We start from the raw sequence: 24,919 nt of genomic DNA on the forward strand, positions 1-24,919 counted from the left end.
GTGATGGGTCATTACAATAGGAGTTAATGAACTTTGGGTGAAAATCCTATACAACGTAGGTATGATTTTTACTCTGTTGAACAAGAAGATTTTCCATGAGAAATTACTTATTATTTACTTTATAATTTTAATTTTTCTTTGGTTCTTTAAGTCAAGTAGTTGGTACTAATTTCTTTCACATCTACTTTAAGATTCTGCTTTAAAAAGATTAGAAAAAGATAAAAATTCTAAAAGGGAAATCAAAGAAAATGTTAGGATTAATTTGACTATTTTAAATGAATTTTTTTTATATAATATTAATTTTATGTTTTTGTAAAGTTTAATGACCTGCATTAATTTTTTAACAAAATATATATTCTACTATTTCCTTTAACACTATTATACCAACCCTCGACTAAAATTTTGGACAATTTTATATTAAATATAAGTAATATAACGTATACATATATAATTAAATTTGATTTCTTTTATCTTATCATTCTTAAAATTAGTAAAATAAATTTACTATTATTAATGTAGAAAAGTAGATTTTAAATAGTTAATTAAGAAAAGGTACATAATATCATGATTAGAAATAGAAACTCATACCTAATACATAAGAAAGTGAGAGAAAAAATAGTTAATATATGTTATTATTTTTATTTATTAAATAAAATGAAAAATATTAAACTATTTATATGGTTTTTATGTCTCACATATTTGATCCTTCTCCCACTCCCTCAACAAATTTAAAATACCTTGACTCATTTTGTTTTGTTTTGGTGGAGTTGGTAATTACTCTCTCTCAACAATAGCTGTCCATTATTAACTTAACACAAGAATTAAGAAACAATAAATGATAAAAGTAATTTTACTAAATCACCCTTATTAAATACTCCCTCCGTTTAAATAAGAATGACCTCCTTTCCTTTTTATTCTGTTTCAAAAAGAATGATCTATTTCCTTTTTTGGTAACATTTTAATTTCAGTTTTTCACGTGACATGTTTAAAGCCACAAGATTGAAGGGCAATTTAGTACATTTGACATAACTTTAATTTAGGACCACAAGATTCAAAAGTCTTCTTTATTTTCTAAAACTTTTTGCCAAGTCAAACCAGGTCACTCTTTGTGAAACGGAGGGAGTATAAGTAATTTAAACATTGAAAAAACAATTATATTTAATAGCAAGAGTAAAATAAACACAAAATGATAAATTGGAGTGACTCTTCTTTTTATCTTTTTATTTATTGTGAACGGTGAATCATTATACATGGTATGCCTAATCGGCGTAAGCAATCGATCCACGATAGAACAACTCAAAAGATAAGAGAGTATTGTTAATCTCTTAATCATTAATTTTATAAAATGGATAAGTATTATTGAATATTCCAAAATAATATAATTGATAAATAAAGATGGACAGAGAGTAAAAGTTATTTTTGAGTTAAAAGAAAAGTTTTAGGATATACTCCCTCCGTCCTATTTTATATGTCACCTTTCTATAAATAGTTGGTCCATAATACTTGTCATTTCATAAAATCAATGCATACATTATCATATTGTTCCTTTTTTACCCTTGTGAGTTATTAACCTTGAAAATATACATTTGAGCAACTTAAAAAACTAAGTAAATGATTCACGTTGGTTAAATTAATTAATCAAAATAAATTAATTCATATTTATTGATTAAAAACTTGAGTTCCAAAAAAAATAAATAAGATTAAAATAGTAAACTTACTTATTTTCTTAATACATATAAAATCCAATAAAGTGACATATAAATAGGGACGGAGGGAGTATTTGACTGTTTTTCCCATAAAAGAAAGTGCAATGAATCTAGAGTGAGAAAGTATAGTGCAAAGATTTAGGAATATCCTCGATCAAGAGAGAGAGAAAAGGATTGAGGAAATTTGGAGGAAAATTGACTCTTGTACTTGCCCTTCGATTGAGAAGAATCAATGGCTTCATCTGCTTCAGAGACCGACAAAAAAGCAGCAACAGAGTCTACTAAGACGAGCACAGTTCCACCATTGAAGCCCACATGGGTTCTCCCTTACAGAACTGAAAGACTTCAGCAGCTTTACAGTATAGGAAAAAAATTAGGGCAGGGCCAATTTGGAACCACCCATTTATGTACAGAAAAATCAACTGCTACTCTTTATGCTTGCAAGACTATACCAAAGAAGAAGTTGATTTGTAAGGAGGATTATGAGGATGTTTGGAGGGAGATTCAGATAATGCACCATTTATCTGAGCACCCAAATGTGGTCAGGATAAAGGGTACTTATGAAGATACCCTATATGTGCACATAGTTATGGAGCTTTGTGCTGGTGGAGAGCTTTTTGATAGGATCGTTGAAAAGGGACATTACAGTGAAAGGGAAGCTGCGAAGCTTATTAAAACTATTGTTGGAGTGGTGGAAGGTTGTCATTCGCTAGGGGTCATGCATAGAGACCTCAAACCTGAGAATTTCTTGTTTCTCAGTTCAGATGAAGATGCTGCTCTTAAGGCCACTGATTTTGGTCTCTCCGTTTTCTACCAGCCAGGTTTTTCTTTTTGATATCATCTTTTGAATTTGATTATTGTCATTTCGATTGTGGACCTGCAAATTGGAGTCAATTTAAGAGGGTTCAAACTTTTGTTTGTTTGTCTGTACAGTTGGATGTTTTCAAGGTCAGGGAAATATATCAACATCTCTTCTTTCCCCTCTTTAACCATTGTTATTAGTTTCTTTGAAGAAAAAAAAACTTGATTTCTATCTTTGTTAATTGTTTCTACTTGTTCGGATTTGATGGACAAAATGAATTCCAAGTTTCGTAGTATGAATGGGTTCTGGATTCTTATCTAACAATTAGTTTGGGTAGATACTTTTCCTTGTAGCAGGAAAATGCATAGCTTTATGTAGCAATATGATTTTCACTTTGAGTTGACTATTACAATCAGGTGGTTAAGTTTCCTGGTTATTATTTCTTTAGAAATAACTAGTACTTGTAACTTGGTTTGTTTCAGGTAGAACATAGTATCAGTGCTCGATTGCTGTAAATATAACTTTTTGTTGCTAGGATTATGTCCCCTATTACAGATACTTAGCAACAAGGTGGCTTTTGTGAACTGTCTATTTAGGTTTCCTCTCAAAATTTTAGGATTGCTTTTTGTTGTTTCCATGAATGTGAAGAAGACTTGTCTTGTTGTTCCCCTTCAGATAGATTGCTGGCTCTGTACGTTTTTCTGATGATCTACTTATTGTGTCGTTCTTCATTAGTATTTGGTGGGTTCATATATAGAATGTAGTTATTTCATTCAACTAGATCTTGCTGAAGAGAAAGTTTTAGTTTTACTTTTACATATTTTCGTTTGGAGGTTCTGTCATGTTATGCTTATATCCTTGATTGTCTTTCTGATTTAGTGTTTATTTTGGTTTTGTGAAATAACCTAACAACCTTTCTGATGTTGCATGCCTCGTATCTTTGGAGACTTAGTGAAGTATGCCTTCCAGTAAGAGATATGCTGACCATTCTAGTTCTTGTTCAATTATCATTTCTGATCTATCTAAAGAGACACGTTGGCCCCTTTATTATTTATTATGATTAGGTGAAATGTTTTCCGATGTGGTTGGAAGTCCTTACTATGTTGCACCTGAGGTTTTACGCAAGCATTATGGACCTGAATCTGATGTATGGAGCGCAGGTGTTATTTTGTACATATTACTTAGTGGCGTTCCACCTTTTTGGGCAGGTATCTTGCTCCCCTCCCTTCCAAAAGTTCGTATGTTTCTGTTGCAGACTTCTTGTTGGTGCTTTTAATATCTTAACATTTTTTGTTCCTCTTGATTACAGAAACTGAGATGGGAATATTCCGCCAGATATTGCAAGCAAAATTAGATTTTGAATCTGAACCATGGCCTGGAATTTCAGATAGTGCCAAGGATTTGATACGTAAAATGCTTGACAGGAATCCAAAGAGGAGGTTAACTGCCCATGAAGTTTTGTGTATGTTCCTATTCATGCTAAGGTTTAACTGCAACATGTATTTGGTATTGTTTCTAGAAAATGTCATTTAACTCTTTACTGCTTCCCTTCTAGAAGTTGGATTTTGGGAAGAACTTGAAAGGGCATAAAAGAAAACTGCCTTCACAAGGAGCTTAATTTCTTCTTTTCGTGTGTCTCTCAGGCCATCCATGGATTGTGGATGACACAATAGCCCCTGATAAACCTCTTGACTCTGCAGTTCTTTCACGCCTCAAGCAATTTTCTGCAATGAACAAACTTAAGAAGATGGCTCTCAGAGTAAGATTTTGACAATGTTGTCTACTTATCATAGTTTATTGCTTTATCTCAAAAAGTCCCGTTTACCTTGAAAGAACATAACGTAATGATATGTTCCATAATAGGTCCCATTCTTCTACTCTTTTCCGAAAGAGGATTAACATTGAATACTGAATACTAGAGGGTTTACTTGAAAGGGTTGCAGGAGGATTACAATAAGCTATTAGACTTTCTACAAAGATGGCTTCAGTCTCACTGATGATGAAACTGAAGTAAGATCTAAATACTGTAATAACAAATGATACCTGTATAGTAGAGCAGAATGTAGGACCCCCCTCCCCGTCTAAGGGCCAGACAATCCACATAAAAAGGAAAAAAGGTACAAATGTGACACTTGGAGAATTCAGTTGTATCAGGTGTGTGGGTTGAGAAAAATATCATGTCAACCTGTTGCAAAAGCATTAAACTAATTATGCTCATGCTATAAGACTAGATTGTCCATGGTCCACGCTTGGCATGGACCCAACATGCCTGGTTTAATAATACAACTTAAACAGCTTAACTACATTCATCCAAATGTCTCTTTGTTGACATGGACATGCCATTTTTTGTATGTACTAGTGCGAAGGAGATAAGCTTATATACCTTTGTTTAATATTGATCGTGTTGTTCCAGTCTTGCATGGATCAAGATACATAAACATAGATGAACCTAAATATTGATTCATACTGAAGTTTAAATAGATAATAATAAGCAATAGTCTATGTATAACGCGTGCACAATTGTTTTTTTAAAGTACAGTAAGTTCATAAGACCACCCATTAATCAAACCTTATAGATATATGAACCACATATCATAGCATGTGCTATTAGATTTTCCCTCCACGCTGACCTAGACCAGTAGTACTCAATGCTATCCTTCAACCAAAAAAATTCATCATGGACCCAGCCTAAATGTCCTGTAGGTGATATTTTGTCATCTTGTTCACGCTCTCGAGCCCTATAAGATCAACAATTCACTGCATATATAATCAGTATTTGTGAATTAGAAATAAACACTGACCTATTGCTTAGCAAAATAGGATAACATGCAAGCGTCTCTATTTTTTTTTTAAATGACCGTGGTGTCCGGGCCAGCTTTTGCGCACCTCGACTAATTCCACGGGATACCTGCCACCTCCCACCAGCAACATGTCCACGGTAACTCTGTCCACCAAGGCCAGGACAGATGGGAAGAATCACCTAGTGTTTTTTGTCTTTGCTGAGTTTTGAACTTGAGACCTCAGGATTCTCCACCACTTCATTGACCACTAGGCCACACCCTTGGATACATGTTGCTAAAATTATTCGAGCTTATTTTACTTTAAGAAGTGCAACTACCATTTAGATACTAATTCTTATAGCACCTCTTATTACCCGTATCTCAAATATAAACAATCTCTTAGAGATAATATTCAGATTTAGTACCTCAGTGTGAGCCAACATATGGATGACACAATCATACTTCTTCAGTTTCTTCTTGAACTTGCATAAGTTCTTGTAGAACCTATCAACTGTTCACTGAGATGATGAATCCAAACAGTGTTGAGGCAGCACAGACCACGAGGTGTCTTAACATACGCAACAACACCAAGAAGCTATGGAAAGCAAGCAGGCAATAGAGAGAAATTTCATTCCTGATCTCCCGATAATATGAGCTACTTGCAGATCACAATAGCAACTTCTTTTCTGTTTTGCCATTCTTTTCCACTTGAACTCTAAAAGCCCCTATTTACATTAGGAATCTTTTTGATTGTTTGCTCCATGACTTTACCCCAATATAAAACCTTAGGCAAAAATCTCAGATTCCTATAATGAAACTATAAACTAAAAGAAATTTGATACATGAAACACTTCAGCAAAGCAAAGAAGTGTCAATGTGAAACCTATGTTTAGAGATATCACTGAAGCATGTCCTTGTGCAGAAGGATTCATTCACTGATATCATGAGCTGGACATCATATAAAGCTTTTGTTGATCATAAAAAAATAATTACTTAGCTTATGTAATATGAATAACCAAAGTAAGAGTTCTCGTCAAAATGATATAATTTCCTTTGTATGGAGAAGTTGGTGCAATTTATCACATTTTATCTTCCAATTTATCATTTAGTGTGTCCAAAATCCAATGCACTTTCTTATAATGAAACCAGTTGATCAAACAATTTTTTTTTCAATATCAAATTAGCAACTGAACTGATGGAATTCTTTGAATTACAAGGATGGGTTCCTTTTGCCTCAGAGCAGAGATATGTTCAAGGGACATCTCTTTTATATTTAGTACAAAGAGAAAGATAACCAATTTTTTTTGATGGAAGAGAGTCTTAAAATCTAACATGCAAAGCATAAGCTAGCTTGAACCTAAATTCTAAGACTGATCTTCAAACTCTAAACCTAGAAGCTCAACTTCAGCACATGAAAGCAAAATTCACAATAACTACAACAGAATAATACTACTAGAAAAAACACATAGTAACATAAATCGTAGCATAAGAAACAACATATAGTAATAGAAATGATAGAACAAGCAACTACAAGAATAATAGTACGACTACTAGTATGGGAGAATAGGTGAGACAACTCTCAAGTACCTACTAGCCTGTTACCTTAATCTGTCTCCTCCATAGCCTCCAATCTAAGGTCATATTCTTGGTAAGTTGAAGCTGCTCCATGTCTTGTCTAATCATCTCTCCAATATTTCTTCAGCCTACCTCTACCTTTTCTGAAACCATCCATAGCCAACTTCTCACACCTCCACATTGGGGCATCCGTGAATCTCCTCTTCACATGTCCAAACCATCTCAGTCTCGCTTTCCGCATCTTGTCCTCCACCAAGGACACTCCCACCTTGTCCCGAATATCTTCATTTCTAATCTTATCTATCCTGTAAGCCCACACATCCAAATATTACAACTTTATTTATTTAAATTAAAAGGCATCCAAAACTGAAGATAAAGTTGAGCTTTCTTGAGAGTATTAAATTTATAGTGGGTGACGAAGTACATTTTGGATGATAGAATATTGAAATGTATCCTGTGCAAAAAAAATTTTCGACTTCAGGAAAGTGAACTCAATCTTGGGACAACCTAAAATTGGAAGTTCGGACAGTTAATTTTGGATAGAGGAAGTGCCACTTTATCACAAAAGAAGACTATAATTTATGTTCCTTTACTTTGAAGTACATTCCATGGCAAGTACCCAAGCATAAGTTCAGAAAGAAGGCAGCTCAACTTCGACTCTTCCGACCCTCGTCATCATATTTTCCTTCTTACACTAGGACATTTACTTACTGTTCAGATTTTCTAATCTATTTATGAAAATAAGCCATTGTCTGTCTTTAGAATATTATTTCCTATGAACAGATTTTTGCACCATATTTCCTTTTAAATAATTTCATGATGAAAACAGTCCTCTGGAAATTGGAAGAGGCAGTTGGATATGTGCCATTTATTGAAGGATTATTGCTCTTCTTATGGCTATCCCAGAGTGATTAGCTTATGGTCCAGGAGAAGTGGCAGATGTTCTGCAGTTTTTCATGGTATATGTATCTTTTCATATATATGAATATATTGCTATCCCTAGTTGTGTTTGTCAAATCATGCATCCTTTTGTGCTTCTGGTAGAGATGAAGGTCACATCAAGATGGAGCAAGCTCAAGGGGTCTTTGTTTTGGTCATGACTGTCTTTGCACGAGAGTATCTTATAATTTTTGTCACCTTGACTTTTAACTCATTTAAGAGATCGCAATAGTGTTTTCAAAGGTGTTTTTGGGATGAGTCCCAGGGTGAGTCTCGGGGTTGGGCACACCAAAATTGCTCCGGGGTGCAAATAAAAGACGTAGAACCATAGGGCGCACAACCTAGAAGCTGAGGCGTAGGCTCTGGATGTAAAAGCGTAAGCCCCGGGTGTAAAAAAATGCCTCGGCCGTTAAGTTTCATTTTTGTTATTCTAAAAATATTTTTGCTATAGATCATATTTCTTATTATGTTGTAATGATATTAATACTTATGCTATTATGTTTTTATGTTGTAGTGGTTTTTAAAAAAAATATATAAACAAAGAAAGCAACTCTCATAGAAAATGACACCGCCATAAATAGTTGTCTTAGATGATTATTCCTGAAATTGATAGGAATATAGAATAGAGATCCCACAACACTATGTTCGTTAGACAACTTTATCCATTTTTGTCATTGCTTTTATACATTTCATCCTAATCCTTCTTTGAAATATATATAAACAAAATCAGTGTAAATATTAGTTGAGGGTGGAAAGACAAGTAGATGTAGAGATTGACGATGAAGTGGATGATGATTTCATTTGAAAGATTACCTCAACTTATATCATTTTTTTGTGGTGTTATCTTTCTCCAATAATAGTTTTAATAACCTTTTCTATATTATTGGTGATTTATTTGAATTTATTTGCAGAATTGTTGAAAATTTTTCTTTTGCTTATTTTCTTATTAATAAAACTATAAAATTGAAGATATATCAGACGTATTCCCCATGTTTTCGGACTTACGCCTCAATTCCAGCTACGTAAAACGTCTCGTCCCGGGCTACGCAAAATGCCTTCCGCGCCTTTTAAAACACTGGATTGTAGTACTAATGAAAGTTCAACAAACTTACTATTGATAAGTGATGTCACCAAGCTAGCATGTTAATGCAAATTTTCATTGGAAAATATTTCTCTTTTATACAACAACATACCTAGTGTAATCAACAAGTGGGGTTTGGGGAGGGTAGGAAGTACTCAGGCCTTACCCCCACCTTTGGGAGGTAGATCGACTACTTTCGATAGACCCTCGGCTCAAAAAAGTAAAATCAAAGCAGGATTGAAAAGAAAATAACGCAGCAGAATAACAATATGAACAAAACAAAAGAAGCAACAAGTAGTACTAAAAATTGAAGAATAAGCTACTACGTGTATACTAACTAATGCTACTAATAAGAAAAGATAGGTAGATGGACTAGCCCCTGTCTCTCCCACATACAAGTATGACACACTTGGCTACTTGCTATCTTTCTACTCCAAACTCTAGTGTCATGTTCTTAGTGAATTGAAGATCTGTCATGTCTTGTCTAATCACCTCATCTAATTCTTCTTCGTCCTACCTCTGCCTTTCCTTATACCAATTATATCCAATCTCAACACTTCTTCACTTGTGCATCCATGCCCCTCTTCTTCATATGCCTAAATTATCTTAACCTCGCTTCCCTCATCTTGTCCGCTATGGAGGCCATTCCTATCTTGTCCCGTATAGCTTCGTTTCTAATCTTATCTCTCCTAGTATGCCCACTTATCCATCTGAGCATCCTTATTTTCCATACCTTCATTTTCTGTATGTGAGCGTTCTTGACTGCCAACACTATACCCTATACAATAATGTAGGTCTAACTAGCACTTTGTAGAGCTTACTTTTAAGCATTGGTGTTCTTACCACATAGTTCCTTGGTTGCGAGCCTTCATTTTGCCTACCCCGCTATAATACGATGTGTGACATCGTCATCTATCTCCCTGTTTCCTTGAATTATAGACCCAAGATACTTGAGACTTCCTCTCTTTGGTATGACATGTATCAATCTTCACTTCCACCTCACTTCATGTGTTACATCACTAAACTTTCACTCCAGGTACTCTATTTTCGTCATGCATAACCTGAAACCCTTAGATTTGAGGGTCTATCTCCAAACTAAAGCCTATCGTTAATTCCACTAGGCGTCTAGTCAATCTATACTATGTCATCTTCAAATTACATACACCACGATATCTCCCCTTGAATATGTTGTGTCAATTCGTCCATCACTAAGGAAAACATAAACAGACTAACGGTTGATCCTTGGTGCAATCCCATCATATTTGGAAAGTGTTCTAAGTCACCTCTATATGTTCTTTCCGGATCTTGACTCCATCGTACATGTTCTTAGTTGCCCTAATGTAAGCAACAAGTACACCTCTATACTTCAAACATCTCTATAGAACCTCCCTAGAAACTTTATCATACACCTTTTCTAGGTCAATGAACACCATGCTTAAGACTGTCTTCCAATTCCTATACCGCTCCAACAATCTCCTTATAAGGTGAATGACACCTTTAGTTGAGTGTCCCGACATGAATTCGTTGAGATACCTTGATGTTCTCAGAGTGGGAAGAGTTCTACACAAAGTGTCTCGAAGAAGAAACTGCTATAACAAAAGAACCGGGTCCTATCAAGATATAACTATTCTGTTCGTGGGTTGTAATATTAGTTTTTTGTGTGGTTCCGAGACAAGATCTTGATTACACTCTTAGGTGATTGTAGTAGGTGTTTTGTGTTGTAAAGAAAATTTATTGACTGGGTAGAGTCATTGAAGAAGAGTATAGAAGAGGGTTGAGGTAGGGACTGTTGGGAATAGTTCCTTAGGTACAAGGACGGTTGTAATCCTTAATTGGTCGAGATTAGTGAAGAGTTTGGGAAAATCCTATTGGAGGTAGGTCATGGTTTCTGCTTCTCTTGAGCAAGGAGTTTTCCGCGCTAAAATACTTGTGTTGATTTACATATTCCACACTTTACTTTCTTGCGGAGTTTTTGAAAGAACCGTGTTCGTTTAGGCTGTTAGTTGCAACTAAACTAACAGTGTCCAAAGTTGTTCTCGGAGATGGACAGTCTCCTCCTCATTATCTCGATCCTCTCTCAAACTTTCATAATGTGGTTTAGTAGTTTGATACTCCTATAGTTATTACAGTTTTGAATAGCAAACTTGTTTATACAACAAAAGTTGTACTCCATCTCTATTCCTATGACATTCTGGCCGTCCTAAAAATGACACTAAACAACCCAGTTAGCTAGCCCGTACCTACACTCGTGCGGCCTGCATTCTGACACCTACATGTGTATCGACATTGATAGACTGATATGCAGTTTTGTACTGGTGTTGATAGCTTAAGTGGATTAGGGAACACAATAATTAATTTTCCCATTGATCATTTTGCAAGCATAGACTATCTAAAATAGTTTTGGTCCATCCTTTTTATGAAGTTGACACAATTACCTTCAGCTTATAACATGCCAGTATTATATGTAGGAAATATGTCTAGAACTTTACCGGAAGAGTTAATGGCCATCAAGTATTTGGAATTTATGCCGGTTTTTGTTCATCCATGGACAGAATCACTTGCCTAACATTTTGATATCGTGATCCTAACCTTTTGAAATTTTTCATTATATAATCAGAGATATTTCCTTTGGTTCCTGCAATACTTGAAGAAGTTTGTCATAGACTTCTATCCTAGTTCTGTATAAAAGTTGCTGGCCCTATTCTTCTGTTCTAAAGTTAGATGCCACAATTGGCAACAGAAAAAATTATTAGTGGTATGATTTTTATTTTCCCTTTTAGGTTTGTTGCGTTTGCTTGGTCATTCTTGCTTTCTAATTTTCTGAACCTTGTTCCGCTCTTGTTGAGAGCTTATATCCTATTGTACAGTCATTCAATCTAATCCTGAAAGTTATGTAAATAAATTCTAATATACTGAATGAAAAATCAAAATAGACAATAGCTGAAAAAGGAGTAACAAAAAAAAAGGTCTAAATTTACCCCTAAAGTATATGACTTGTCTTATATTTTTCCTTCTGTTTACTTTTCGGTCCATGAAAGTCTTGCCTTATTTATTTCGTCCCATATTTGCCCCTATCTCTAACAGCTGTCCAGCTTGGCTTTGACATTTGCCGAAGCGGAGCCACCTAGACAAACAAAAGATCCAAATATACCCCAGAACTATTAAATTGGTTTATATATGTCATCTGCAATAATTTGAAGTATGTCCCTGAACAATTAAAAAAAGGTCCAAATATACCCTTGAGCAATAGTAAATGTTGGAATATACCTGTACATGGTGACCAATTTTTCTATGATTGAAACCTATTAGTGGGAGAGGCATATTTGAGACGAATGATAACAGTGAGGGCCCTGAGAGCTCATCAAAGGATAGTATAAAACAAATTGAACGTTAGGGTCTTAGGGGTATATTTTGACTTTTCCCAAAAAAAATTGATTTCCATTGGAATTGTACTTGGATGACTGAAATTCTAGTCATCATCCTTTCTAATTTCGTCCCTAATTGAAAACTGTTACTCTCTACATTCATTTTGTAACTGGTGTTTGACTCAACATCAGTTAAAGAAAGACTTTTGACACATTCCAAAATATCCATAAAACTTTTAGTCTTAAATAAGCCATGACATTTCTATGACTATAGGAGCATGTCATTAAGGGTGAAATTTAAAGTTAAGAGTTAAAAGTTTGGCAAATATAGAAAGGTGTTTTTTCGAAATAGGGTAAATAAGAATGATTATCATATAAAATGGAACTGAGGGAGTATTTATTTTTTGTTTTACTCATCATCTCTTGTTGCTTATAGGTGATTGCGGAGAGGCTATCAGAAGAAGAAATTGGTGGTCTCAAGGAGCTATTCAAAATGATAGACACAGACAATAGTGGAACAATCAGCTTTGATGAACTAAAAGAGGGTTTGAGACGAGTAGGTTCTGAACTAATGGAGTCTGAGATCAAGGATCTTATGGATGCAGTAAGAACTCTCCTTGGCGTGTTACTAATTCACTGTTGTGTCTCTGAAATATGTCCACCCAGTCTTACTTAATTACTCATATATGTGCACTTATATACTTCTGTCGGTGCATTTGAGTTTATGGCATCACACATGACATGGTGTATTTGTCAGGCAGACATTGACAACAGTGGAACAATAGACTATGGGGAGTTTCTTGCTGCTACTGTGCACTTAAACAAGTTTGAAAGAGAAGAGAATCTTGTATCAGCGTTCTCTTTCTTCGACAAAGATGGCAGTGGATACATAACTATTGATGAGCTTCAGCATGCTTGCAAAGAATTTGGTCTAAGTGAGCTTAATCTTGATGAAATGATCAAAGATATTGATCAAGATAACGTAAGTTCTACTATTTGCAAGTTTTGTGTCCATGTGCGTATATAAGGCGCAATGGACATATGCTATTTTGCATAGAAACAACTACAACATACCTAGTGAAATCCCACAAGTGGGGTCTAGGGAGGGTGGTGCATAGAAACATCCTCCTCATTTCCGCTACTTTAATCTTTTGGACATGCGAGTTCTTGACTGGCCAACACTCTTAGTCCTTCGCATAGAAACATTGATTCGGAAAAAAAGAAAAATACCATGTGTTTTAGTCTTTTAGATTTGATGGAGTTGCCTCTTTTTTGTTATGTTCCTTCTGGCTAATCAAGAGAGGGACTGTTTTGCAAATGAAATTTGTAATGGACAGTATTGTGTGATGCCTAGTACTATCACAAACCATCCCCACCATCCATCAAAGAGAGTAAGTAAAGGGAAATGCTTCCTCCTCATCTGACATATTTGTTCTTTCTGTTATATTATGTTTTTCATCAGAAGACCTGAGTGACCATTATTGACCTCAGTATCGTTCCTTTCTCATGTTAGAGAGTATGCAGTGTTACTGCCATATGCACTGGAAAGCCCTGTCGCACCTTCAGATGATGACACCACACTCAGAACTGATCTAATTAAACCATTCTCTGTGGTTTCCTTTTAAATTTTTATTGACTAGTTATTGCTCGTCTGAGGCCTCCGTCTCTTATTTCCACATCAATCTCTCTCCTATATAGCAACAGGTGTACCAGTAACTTCTGTAATTCCTTCGACATTTTTAGTTGCCTAGGCTTACAACCTTCTCTTTCTTAGTACTTTTTCTCTTTTGAGCTTTTCCTCATACTATTTGTTTTGCTTTTAAAGCTTTCAAAAGATTGGGGTAAAGAAAGTGACACAGTTCAGTTTAAATTTATCTGTATCAAGGTTTTAAATCTTATGATTGACTTTTCTAATCTACATTTTGTCATATAAATAGTGGGTCAAGTGTGTAAGTCTGTAGCATCCAGCAAATATCTCCATTTCTTTGCATTTTTTATTAAGTTTATTCGTTTTTGTTGAAACATCAAGTTGTACAAAGTTTCTTCTCTCGAGGTCCATGAGTTGGTGATTCACCTATGTTTTTCAAGCTACTTTTGCAATATAGCTCTGCCCTTCTTTGTGTAGTTTAAATACTGCTACTTCAGAGAAGGTAAAAAGCATAGTTGGTCTGTTGCAAATTGAATTTAGTGGTTTTACTTTGTACTGTGCCAACATATGCCCCCTTTTCCTTTAAGGGAGTTGCCTCATTTTCTAATGAAGGAGTATCTTACCTCTTATATACAACCAAATGTTTTATAAATCACATGTTGATACTTAAAAACTTCTAATGCCCAAAGAAGGTGAGTCATTAGTCAATACGTCACACATATCCCACTTGTCATCATGGAATCCACATCTAAACTCACTTAACCATTTGATCTCAATATTTTGTCTTTTCTTTTTCTCCCCTTCGCCCCCCTCCCCCTTCTTTTTCTTGTTGCTTAGTAGAAGAATGGGGGGTGGGGGGGTGGGGGTGTGTGTGTGTGTGTGTGTGTGTGAAGGGAGTATCTTACCAACCAATTTTTTTCTCTAGACTAGTTTTAGAAAAACTTGTTCCATTTAAAACTGATGCACTAATTTAAACAGCTAGGCACCTTCTCTGAAGCATGTTAGCATCTGCATGTTTCTTTGACAAGTAACATTGACTTCTTTATCTATATTAATATGTTAAAGTTGAGAATATGATTTTTGATATTATTAAAATGTATGAGCATGTGAAACAGTCCTGTAATGGTGGATGAGAAGGGTTTACTTTTCTTGAAGGAACTCGAAACTTGTTATTAGTAGTGATTCTTGGAGTAGTAACTCACCAGTGATCCCCCTCTCACTCACTGCTTCTAAAGTATGCATCATAGAGTAATATTGATAAAGTGTGATGATGTTCTAGACTCTAATTTATGTTTTGATCAATTCTAAGATTTTGAAAGACAGCATTCTGCATCTTTGTGCTGGGTTAATAAAAAAACAAAAGGCTAGTGTATTTACTTACCATATGTGTGTCTGATCCAGACTAGTCCTTGTAGCATTACATGATGTTGTGAAACTCTATAGTGGTTCATTTTTTCTCTCGAATTCCTTTTGGCTTGATTCACATTTGTTAATTGAATTGGAAATTAAGACTTCTGAGGCCATCCTTTTGCATCCCTACTATTCTAAGCTGTCTCTACTGCACCCAGTAAGACTTGGTCATAGTATGTCTGTGCTGATAGTGCTTCAAATTGCAGGATGGACAAATAGATTATGGGGAATTCGCGGCGATGATGAGGAAGGGCAATAGTGGAGGTGTTGGAAGGAGGACAATGAGAAACACATTGAATTTGGGAGAAGCCCTTGGAATTGTAGACAGTAAAGAAGATGTATGACCTATCAACTAATCAAAAGTACTCTGAATCAAACTTTCTAGTTGCTTTATGACATGTAGCTCCCTCCAGCATATAATATCCATTACGAGATTTAGATTGCTTTGTGTCAGCTTGATCTCTTTCCATGTTCTATTGATGTCTGTCTTTTTGCCATATGTAAGTTTAGCATTTCACATTTGATTGGAGGTAGGGGTGTTTCTACTTAACCCACCTTTGTTGTAGGAAACTTTAATTGAATGTATTCATTTTTCTCCCCTTTTCTTTTGGTGGGGGTGAGGGGAATTACACCTATAAATACTTTTTCTTATTTACCAAACATAACAAAAGTTTGCAAAACATAGTGAGAAAAAGGTGCATGTGTTCTCATTTCTTCCCATTACAAATTCTCCATTCGACGCTCCGTTCACTTAACAGAGTTGGATTTATGCCCATCAGATTTAAGACAATTACGGGTCGTTTGGTAAAGAGTATTAGGATAAATATGTATGGTATTATGTAGTATTATGTTTGGTACTGTCGAATGTACAACTAATACCTTTCATTTAGTGGGATTTAATATTATGGGATTAATCTATGTAAAGATAAAAATACCCCTCAAATCCTTTTAATCATTTTGTTCATTTTCTTGATTTTATGTTTTATATTTGCACTAGTAAATTTATTTTAATAAACTAGCTTACAAATTTTATTATTTAGGGAGAGTTTGTTGCTAAATAAATCCAATATAAATCAATACAATCTGTGAAATGTGAGTTGTTTAACATTTACAATTGAAAAAAATAATTATATCACCACATGCCATTTGTGATTTTAATTGAATGTATTCATTTGTTGATATATATGTGGTTTTCTAATTATTAATATTTTGAATAATTTATAAAATTACATACATATTAAAATTACAACTTGCAATTTTTATGTGTAAAATGTAGATGGTTTATTCAATTTTGCTATTGTTCACTGTCTTTTCGCTTTTAAAAGTAGGTGACTTATCTTTTTTAAATTAAAAGTTGACGTTTTGTGAGTGATCAATATATAGGATGACAATTATTCACCCTCAAATAATTCAAGTGAGAAAATATCAAACATGACAGTACAATTGCTCTTCTCCTAGCTAGTTAGAAGGTCATATAAATAATATTGTCCGATAATTATCTACCTTGATCCAATTACATGAAATAAAAAGTCCCACAATAATTTCAGATATAATTGCGAAGAGCTTTTTTTTTTAGAGTTTTGATCCAAATACAAGATGAGTTGGGAAGCAATGAACCAAATACTTGATAACAAATGAACTCTGCATTACTCCTTGCACTACTAATTCCTACGTACTAATCCTTGCGTTATTAATCTTTATACCAAACAACCCTAAGGTATTCCTTCTCCTAAATTATACCAAAAAGAACAGAAAATCAAAAAAGGAATTAAATGTTCCATGGAAAATCTATGCTCTTTGATAATAAATTTTCATCTTTCTTAATAGGAAGTGACTGCACAGAAGGCATCACAAAACAAATTAATTATGCGAAGTTAAAAGTATTCATATGGAATGTGCGAAAACTTCATTATCATTCATTAAAGTTGAAAAATTGCTTGTAAAAGAATTTAGTTTTGGGTAGGTGATATTTCAAAGAACTTAAATTCGAGTGGGATTTGAATCTAATTTGAGGCAATTTGGATAAGATTTGAGCTAGTGTTAGATTTGATTTTAGTCATCATTCATTAAAATTAGAAGAGTATCAAATATATATATGAGAAAAGATATAAAGTGACACCTGAAGCTGTTCCAAATTTTTAAAAAGACACCTTAAGTATGTGGGAGTCCTTTTACTCCACAAAAGTATTAAATACCTTTGCAAATAGACCATTTTGACTCATTTTCTCCTATGTTTGTGAACACGCAGATGACGTGCATGAATGTATCATTTTCCTTTCAAAAATCAATTAAAAGTGTAGCGTTTCAGATTTTTTCTCTATTAATTAATTAATTCATCATTAAATACGCGACTCTTCCCCAAATTTTCAAACGAGTCGTTCGTTGAAGCTTTTCGAAAAAAATCAATACCCTCTCTCTCATGAAATCAACTCAAAAGGTAAGAATTCAGTTTAATTTCCAGTCCAAAAAGTTAATTTGAAGTTGTCCAAGGTTTAATTTCTTCATAATTTTTTTTAAAATTTGAGAAATCAAAATATCTTTTGTGATTATGTTTTGAGGGAAAATATTCTTATACTATCAAATGCAATATTGAATCTTAGTTGTAATGATGAGAATGATTCGATGATGCATGTGAAAATGCGATTGCAAATATGGAGACTTACTTTCAATACAAACTTCGTGGTCGGAGGACAATCCAGCTCGAAGATTTTGATCTTGTCCACGCTATCGTGTATGTTCTCTACATAGATTATTTCTAGAGATATCTTGTTTCTGTTTAATTTGTTTATGGCATATTTTAGGAGAAAACATGCAACTTCTTTAAATGAAGGGATTGTGAAGATGTTGATATACGATCCAAGTTCGTTATTCCAAGATCAGTAAAGAGAATTAAGGAGTTGAAAAAAATATTTGTATTTTATGAAAATTGTGTTGAAAGTAATAAATAGGCGATGAAGGAGAAGAAGAAGAGCAAATATTGTAGTTGAAAGCTAATCGTCTTGATTGTTGTGTTTTTTTCTTTCTATTTTTAAGCATTACCAAGAATGTGAAAGATGAAAGATGTAGTTGTGTGCACTCAAAATTGCAATAGTTGTTCTACTCTACATCTTTAGTTTGGTTCTTGTTTTTGTTGCTTTATGTTGTAGAAATAGTTATGACTTTAACAAGTTGTAAGTGCATTTGGTTGTATAAGGCTTATAAAATTGCATTTTTATCACTTCAAAAAAGGCCAACCCTTCGTATATTTTTTGTCCATCTGATTGTGATAACCATTCTAGAAAATTCAAAAAGATGTTCAACTACAAATAAATGAGAAGAAGATATACTGAAAGTAACAAAAATATTCTATTAATTGGACAAAATGAGGACTTCATTTCAACATAATCAATGTTTCGATTTGAACTACAACAAAAAAAATTGATCTTGTTTTGTTTGGTACCTAACAACCTAAAAATACCTAATAAAACAGAGCCTGATTCTAACAAAAAAACAACACCAAAATATACACAATTAATTTTTTTTGTCAAAATCGACAATAAAAAATCAGAATACCCTACTTCTATAGCACATGTCTTCCTACTTGAACTGGTTTGACTTTGATTATCAGCAGTAGTTGCAGACCTTATTTGGACAACTTTTTCAACCCTCATTCTTTCAAGGTTGCTACTGTTAATAGTTGTTTTCCCCTTCCATTTGAATCCACATCTTGGTGTGTAGTTAATATCACCAGTAACAACATCAACCCTCTTTGTCACTCTTGTACCAATATTTATTACTCTTCTACTTACCAATCCAGGTTGCATAGTCAAATAAGAAATGTTCAAATAAAAAGACATTTAGGCTGCATATAAAATCTGCATTATGCATATAAAGTTATAAAGTTCATACTTACATTAAGCGTTGTAAAACCATCTTCAACTTGGTATATTCCAATCCCTACAATTCTTGGCCTTTTAAAATGCCTTGTTTGTCCTCTACTAATGTCTCTGTGTTCTACTAGTCTCTTCATCCTTCATAGGCCTCTTTCACTACCCATTGCTTCAGAACTAGTTTGACTATTTTGAATCATTCCTCTTTTTCTTCTTATGACTTCATTCACATTTATCTCTTGAGGCATCCCTCTTTCTTTACCTATTCCTCTTCCTCTATAACTTACCATCGCATGTCTATTGAAACTCAAAAATATTAGAGTATATCGGTATGGTCTATGAACGATAGAATAAATATATAAATTACATTTGTGTATGTAGCAGTTTCATGTGATTGAGTTTGAACACTTATAACACTTGGAGGACTTGAAACAATGCCTCTTTCTTTACATCTTCGTCTGCCACTATCATTGTTTGTAGTGACCTGATTTTTCACATATTAGTGAATATACTTAAAACTATTTACTTTACAAAAGAATACATATACCTATAAAGAAAGTCCAGATGATTGAGTTGATTCACTGCCTCTTGCTCTACCTCTTTGTCATGAACTAAACTATCACCTAGACGTGACATGGCGAATAGAATCCCAACAGACTCTAAACAAGCCAATTGACATAAGCATGACACTATGATAGCAACAAAGTTGATATAATATATAAGTGGAAGTATAATCTCAAAAAAAATATCGACATAAAGAGAATCTAAGTACAAAGACTGTAAATGCGGAATATCTACTAAGTTTGACAACAAGCCTCTACTAACCATAAGTGTGGCTAGGACAAACCCTACCTCACTAAATAAGTTCGAAAACTGAAATGACATAAGACAATGAAAGACATATGGTGGCAAGGTCCCCGAACCATGATGACTCACCAAAATCCTAAATATAGCTAACCAATCCAATTAGCCACTACCGAATATGTAACACCTCAGAAATTGGAAAGTCAAAAAGGGAAGAATATGTAGAAAATCAGAGTCTGAGACTGATTTTTACGAGTCCAACCTACAAACTGTAGAAAGTCCTATGAGCCATAGGAAGGGAACTGTAGACCTAGAGTAGAGTTTTGGAAAAAAATCAAGTTTCAGTATCTTATTCGACGGTTGACCAGGAAGCCCCATCAATCTTTGTACAAGTTGTAGAATGATCTTGTAGGTAGGTCCTAGACTTAGTGAAATCTTGAGGGTTCAGTTGGTTTCTACAGTTGGTGTCTACGAACTATAAGAAGACCTACGAGCCGTAGATAGTTTTCGTCAAAAGTTGGTCCAAGTTAAAGGGTTTCTACGATTGACTAGGACTAGGGATGGAAAAATAGGTAATTTACATGGGTACCCTAGAAATGGGTCGACAATTATTTTAAGGGGTTTTTGGTCTTTTCCTAAGTGATTAATGGCTAAACTAAGTCGTTTTGGTCCTAATTCTAAGCCCTTAAGTCTTTTAATTCCTAAAACTATCCATTCTAAATCATTCTCCTAAATTCCCTCCAAGATCAACCCCCCCCCCCCCCCCCCCTCTTAAAATCCTCTCAAGAGCTAAGGAAGTAAAAAACTACGGTTTGGCTTCAAAAACTAAACTCACATTCACCAGAGATTGTGGGCATTGATCACTAAGGTATGTTAGTATTCACTTATGAAGTCCTTTCCTCCACAGGGTTCCTAAAATCTTCAAGTTTTACAAGTTAGATTCTCAATTCAAACTTAGGGTTTTATTCAATCTTCATGAGTACTTTTCAATTATAATTTAATTGATTATTTCTATCTCTTTATGCATGACTAGAAGTATTTACATAATTCTAAGTTGAATTCATATGAACCCATGCATGTTCCATGAAATTTGACTATGAACACATGATGAAGCCTATGAACTATGAATTTATGAAGATTTGCATGCTTTTTTAATGAAATTAATGTAAATATTTTGAGGATGCTTTGAGAGTAAAGTATCAATGTTATTGTGAAAGAATTTTTCACATATAACCAAGAACATGACGGTGAAAAGATTTCTTACATAAAAGATTCATAAGGTTGAAAGGTTTTCTCACCTACGTTGAATCAAGATTAAGGAGATATTCTAAATGAACTTTAGCTTGGATTGGTTGCTTAATTATACCTTTCCACGGATGATTGTAACACCTCCGATGTAACACCCTGGAAACTAGTAGGCTAAACTAGAGTTAAAAGTGAGAGTTAGAGTCTTGAAGGTGGCCTAGGGCCAAGGGCATGAAGGAAAGAGCCAAGGGAAAGAGACCCAGGGCTACCCAAATTTCCCAAGGTACTGCCCACCATGCAACGAGATCCTTCATGGCTCGTGGTGGTCACCACACCTCATGGTGCCACTCGTGGTGGTGAGGTAGTAGCCTCCTTAAAGATGCCCCAAATTGGCTCCTCCACACGAGCCACTTCACGGCTCGTGAAGCCTTAGATGGCTTGTGGGAGTGGCCTTGGTCATGCCTTGGTGGTTGGGGGTTGAAGGAGGATGGCTTAGCCACTGCCTCAAGGCCCACGAGAGGGACCACGGCTCGTGGCAAGCACTACGGCTCATGGAACCCCTCATGAAGATGCCTTGGGCTTGTGGGCTAAAAGCATAATTGCCAAGCCACTGCCCCAAGGTCCACGAAGGGGACCACGGCTCGTGAGGCCTCTCGTGGTCCCTGGGCAGGTCACTTAAGTTGAAGGTTAATTAAGTCTTTTTCGGTTTAAGTCCAATTAAAGTGAAGTCATTTTGGGTGGGTCTAAGGTCACTATTTAAGTCATTTTAAGTCAAAACTCACCCAAATTAAGTCATATCTTCCAAACACCCAAATATTTCTCCAAAGTTCATCCTCTCAAAAAATTCTCCCTCTAGAAAAAACTCAAAGAAGAAGAAGAAGGAAAATCAACTAGGGTTTCAAAGGAAGGCTTCTCCAAATCAATTTCTTTGGGCATTGTGATTGAGGTATGGTGGTTTTCATCCATGGGTTGCTTTCACCCATGGAGCCCTCTCAAAATCTTCAATTTCAAAGAATTCCCCAAATAGCTAAGGTTTTCTTCATTCCCCATGGGTTCTTTGATTTATTGACTTTGATGGTTTAATTATGTCTAAATATGCATGAATTGATGATCTACAATGTTTTTATGATGATTCCCTTATGAACCCATGCAAACCCCATATTTCTCTAAATTGTGATTTCATAGGTTGGGTTGTTGATTGTGAAAAATGAGTTTTTATGATCTAATGTATGAATTGATAGAAATACATAAAGTTATTATGAAATCCCTATCTAATGCTTAATTATAGATTTGGTGATTGATAATGGCTTTGAACCTTGGAAGGGCAAAGTGTGAGTTTATGCATGATCTTATAATACATATGTAAATGATTTAAGGGTGCTTTGAGAGTAAAGTGCCAATTTTAATTGTGTTTTTGTGTTATTGAAAGGTTATTCTCATAAAACACTTACAACCATGATGTGAAAGGTTTTCTCACATAGAAAAGATTCTTAGTATGAAAGGCTATTCTCACCTAATTGAATCAATGAATAAGATCTATCCTAATGAACTAACTTGGATTGATTGTCAAGGACATCATTCCATGAGACATGAGTTAAAGTAAGACTTAATAAGTATTCCGTGGGAATTATGCTTAGCATCGAGTGAGTATTGTAATTAGATGGAAGTCTTTTACGTTAGTTGAGTCCGGGCTTCCCATGTATGTCTCATGAGATGGAAACCTTCTTCGTTAGTTGAGTCTGGGTTTCTAGTAGCAATCTCCGTATCCCATATACTATGTTCCTCCATAGGTTATCTAGCTAGTGGATACACCCAAGATAAGAGTTCATGGTTCTACCTTATGCAAGTAGAACAACCCTTTTTGGTGTGGGAGACACTGGGTGATCATGTTTTAGCTCACATGGTCTCTATGTCAGTTAAGACTATTCTTTCCACAATAAGAACATGAATAATGAACTATGGTTACTCAAGAAACTTTGTATATGAGTCAAAGGCTTTAAAAGATGATGTTGACTTATGTTGTCCATGATTATGACTTATGACTTCTATTATCTTATATGATGTTTAAACTTGGTAAATTGCATGTCATGAACTAAAATGTACCTTTTAGCATGTTTTAATGTTTTTATGCATAACTACCATACTTAGTGCATTTTTGTACTAACGCCTACTTTGCCTACATTTTTCCCAAGTGTAGGGTCTGACACTAGAGGTGATCATACATGTGGGTAGATCTTGGATTTGCTTGTTTCCCAAGCTTGGTGAGTCCTCATGGCTTTGCGGATGGATTTCTTGTTTAAATTTATTTCATTTACTTTCCCTTTTTAGACATGTTGTATGGGCTAGGACCTATTTAATTCAAGATTGTAATAGATGGCTATATTGAGACAAATCTAGAATTCCGCTTTCTTTTATGAAAAACTTTATAAAACTTGAATTGCATTTTACTCTTATTGAATAATTACTTATGTTATGATATGCTAAGCGGCTTGTATGGAGTCCTTTGGGGTTCTATACACCTTGTTACATCTAGGGGGTACCCTTGGGACATGACGAACTTGGTATCCGAGCACAAGGTTTAGAATGATTCTAGGATAATGTCTCATATTCCACGTCTAGCAGAGTCTACTTTATAAGTATGAATCGCGCCACATTTATGAATTAGAGGCTACAAGATGTTTAGGAAATTTCACTTCTTCATTACTCTTAAATCGCGCCTTAGAGTTTAACTTTAAAAAGACCTCTCCTAATCCTTTCTTATGTTCTTCAGGATATGAATACTCGAAGGGCTAATGCAAGAAGGATGAAGGGTGACAATGAGAATCAAAGAGCTCCTTCTCAAGCTCCCCAAGCTCTGATAGACCCTTTGGTAGAGAATGTGATCCATGCAGAGTTTAGGTTGACTATCCAAATATTTTCTCAAGCCATGATGGCTCAAGCCAATAGAGAAGTTGTAACTCCAATGAATCCTAATGTGAATTCGGCTGCTTCAAGGGTGAGTGATTTTGCACGAATGAACCCTTCAGAATTTCATGGCTCCAAAGTGAAAGAGGATCCCCAAAGGTTTATCGATGAGGTTTATAAAGTGCTTTCTATTATGGGGTGTCTCCGGAAGAGAAGGCGGAGTTAGCCGCCTACCAACTAAAAGATGTGGCTTAAGTGTGGTATGATCAGTGGAAGGGAGAGAGACCCGTAGGAGAGGGCCCAGTAGAATGTGAACTATTTAAGTCAGCATTATTTGATAGGTTCTTGCCCCTCGAGTTGAGGAAGGCAAAGGTACAAGAGTTCATCAATCTTCATCAAGGAAGTATGAGTGTCAATGAGTATGTTCTAAAGTTCACCCAACTCTCCAAATATGCTCCAACTATGGTGGCGGACTCAAGGGCTAAGATGTGTGGGTTTATGCTGGGTATGTTCGACTTGGTTGAAAAAGAGTGTCGTACGACAATGCTTCTCCATGACATGGAAATCTCAAGGCTTATGGTGTACGCTCAACAAATTGAGGAATCGAAGCTCAAAGAAAAGAATAGGGAGGTGAAAAAGGCTAGTACTGGTGATGGGAATTTCTCCAACTCAAGGTCCAATGGACAAGGTTGACCTAGATTTTGACAAAGGTTCTCTGGTCAAGATTCATATAGTGTTCCTCCCAAGTCTAATAAGGAACGGGTGTCTAACCCTAAACCTCAAGGAGGAAA

At 35.1% G+C, this 24,919-nt stretch overlaps 2 protein-coding genes across 2 annotated transcripts in view; one reads left to right on the plus strand and one right to left on the minus strand.

Annotated features, from left to right (window-relative positions):
• Window positions 1-24,919, minus strand: part of LOC125821071 (tetraspanin-6) — a 1,176,838-nt gene that overhangs the window by 770,765 nt on the left and 381,154 nt on the right. The gene's annotated exons all lie outside the window — the stretch shown is intronic.
• LOC125821069 (calcium-dependent protein kinase SK5-like) lies at window positions 1,782-15,866 on the plus strand. The gene is made up of 7 exons (XM_049500487.1): window positions 1,782-2,527; window positions 3,573-3,716; window positions 3,818-3,970; window positions 4,152-4,267; window positions 12,685-12,852; window positions 13,006-13,230; window positions 15,513-15,866. Exons 1-7 carry the CDS (start codon window positions 1,939-1,941, stop codon window positions 15,648-15,650), a joined length of 1,533 nt encoding a protein of 510 aa, XP_049356444.1. The 5' UTR covers window positions 1,782-1,938; the 3' UTR covers window positions 15,651-15,866.

This window comes from Solanum verrucosum, unplaced genomic scaffold (genome assembly GCF_900185275.1).
Source record: "Solanum verrucosum unplaced genomic scaffold, falcon-dt-bn FXZP01000050.1, whole genome shotgun sequence".
In the NCBI taxonomy this organism is placed as follows: Eukaryota; Viridiplantae; Streptophyta; class Magnoliopsida; order Solanales; family Solanaceae; genus Solanum; species Solanum verrucosum.

Bases quoted from the DNA above. Each gene is read 5' to 3' on its own strand.
- LOC125821069 (XM_049500487.1), top strand. From the start codon at position 1,939: ATGGCTTCATCTGCTTCAGAGACCGACAAAAAAGCAGCAACAGAGTCT. The intron at 2,528-3,572 runs GTTTTTCTTTTT...TATTATGATTAG, and splicing joins CTCCGTTTTCTACCAGCCAG to GTGAAATGTTTTCCGATGTG. The intron at 12,853-13,005 runs GTAAGAACTCTC...TGTATTTGTCAG, and splicing joins TCAAGGATCTTATGGATGCA to GCAGACATTGACAACAGTGG.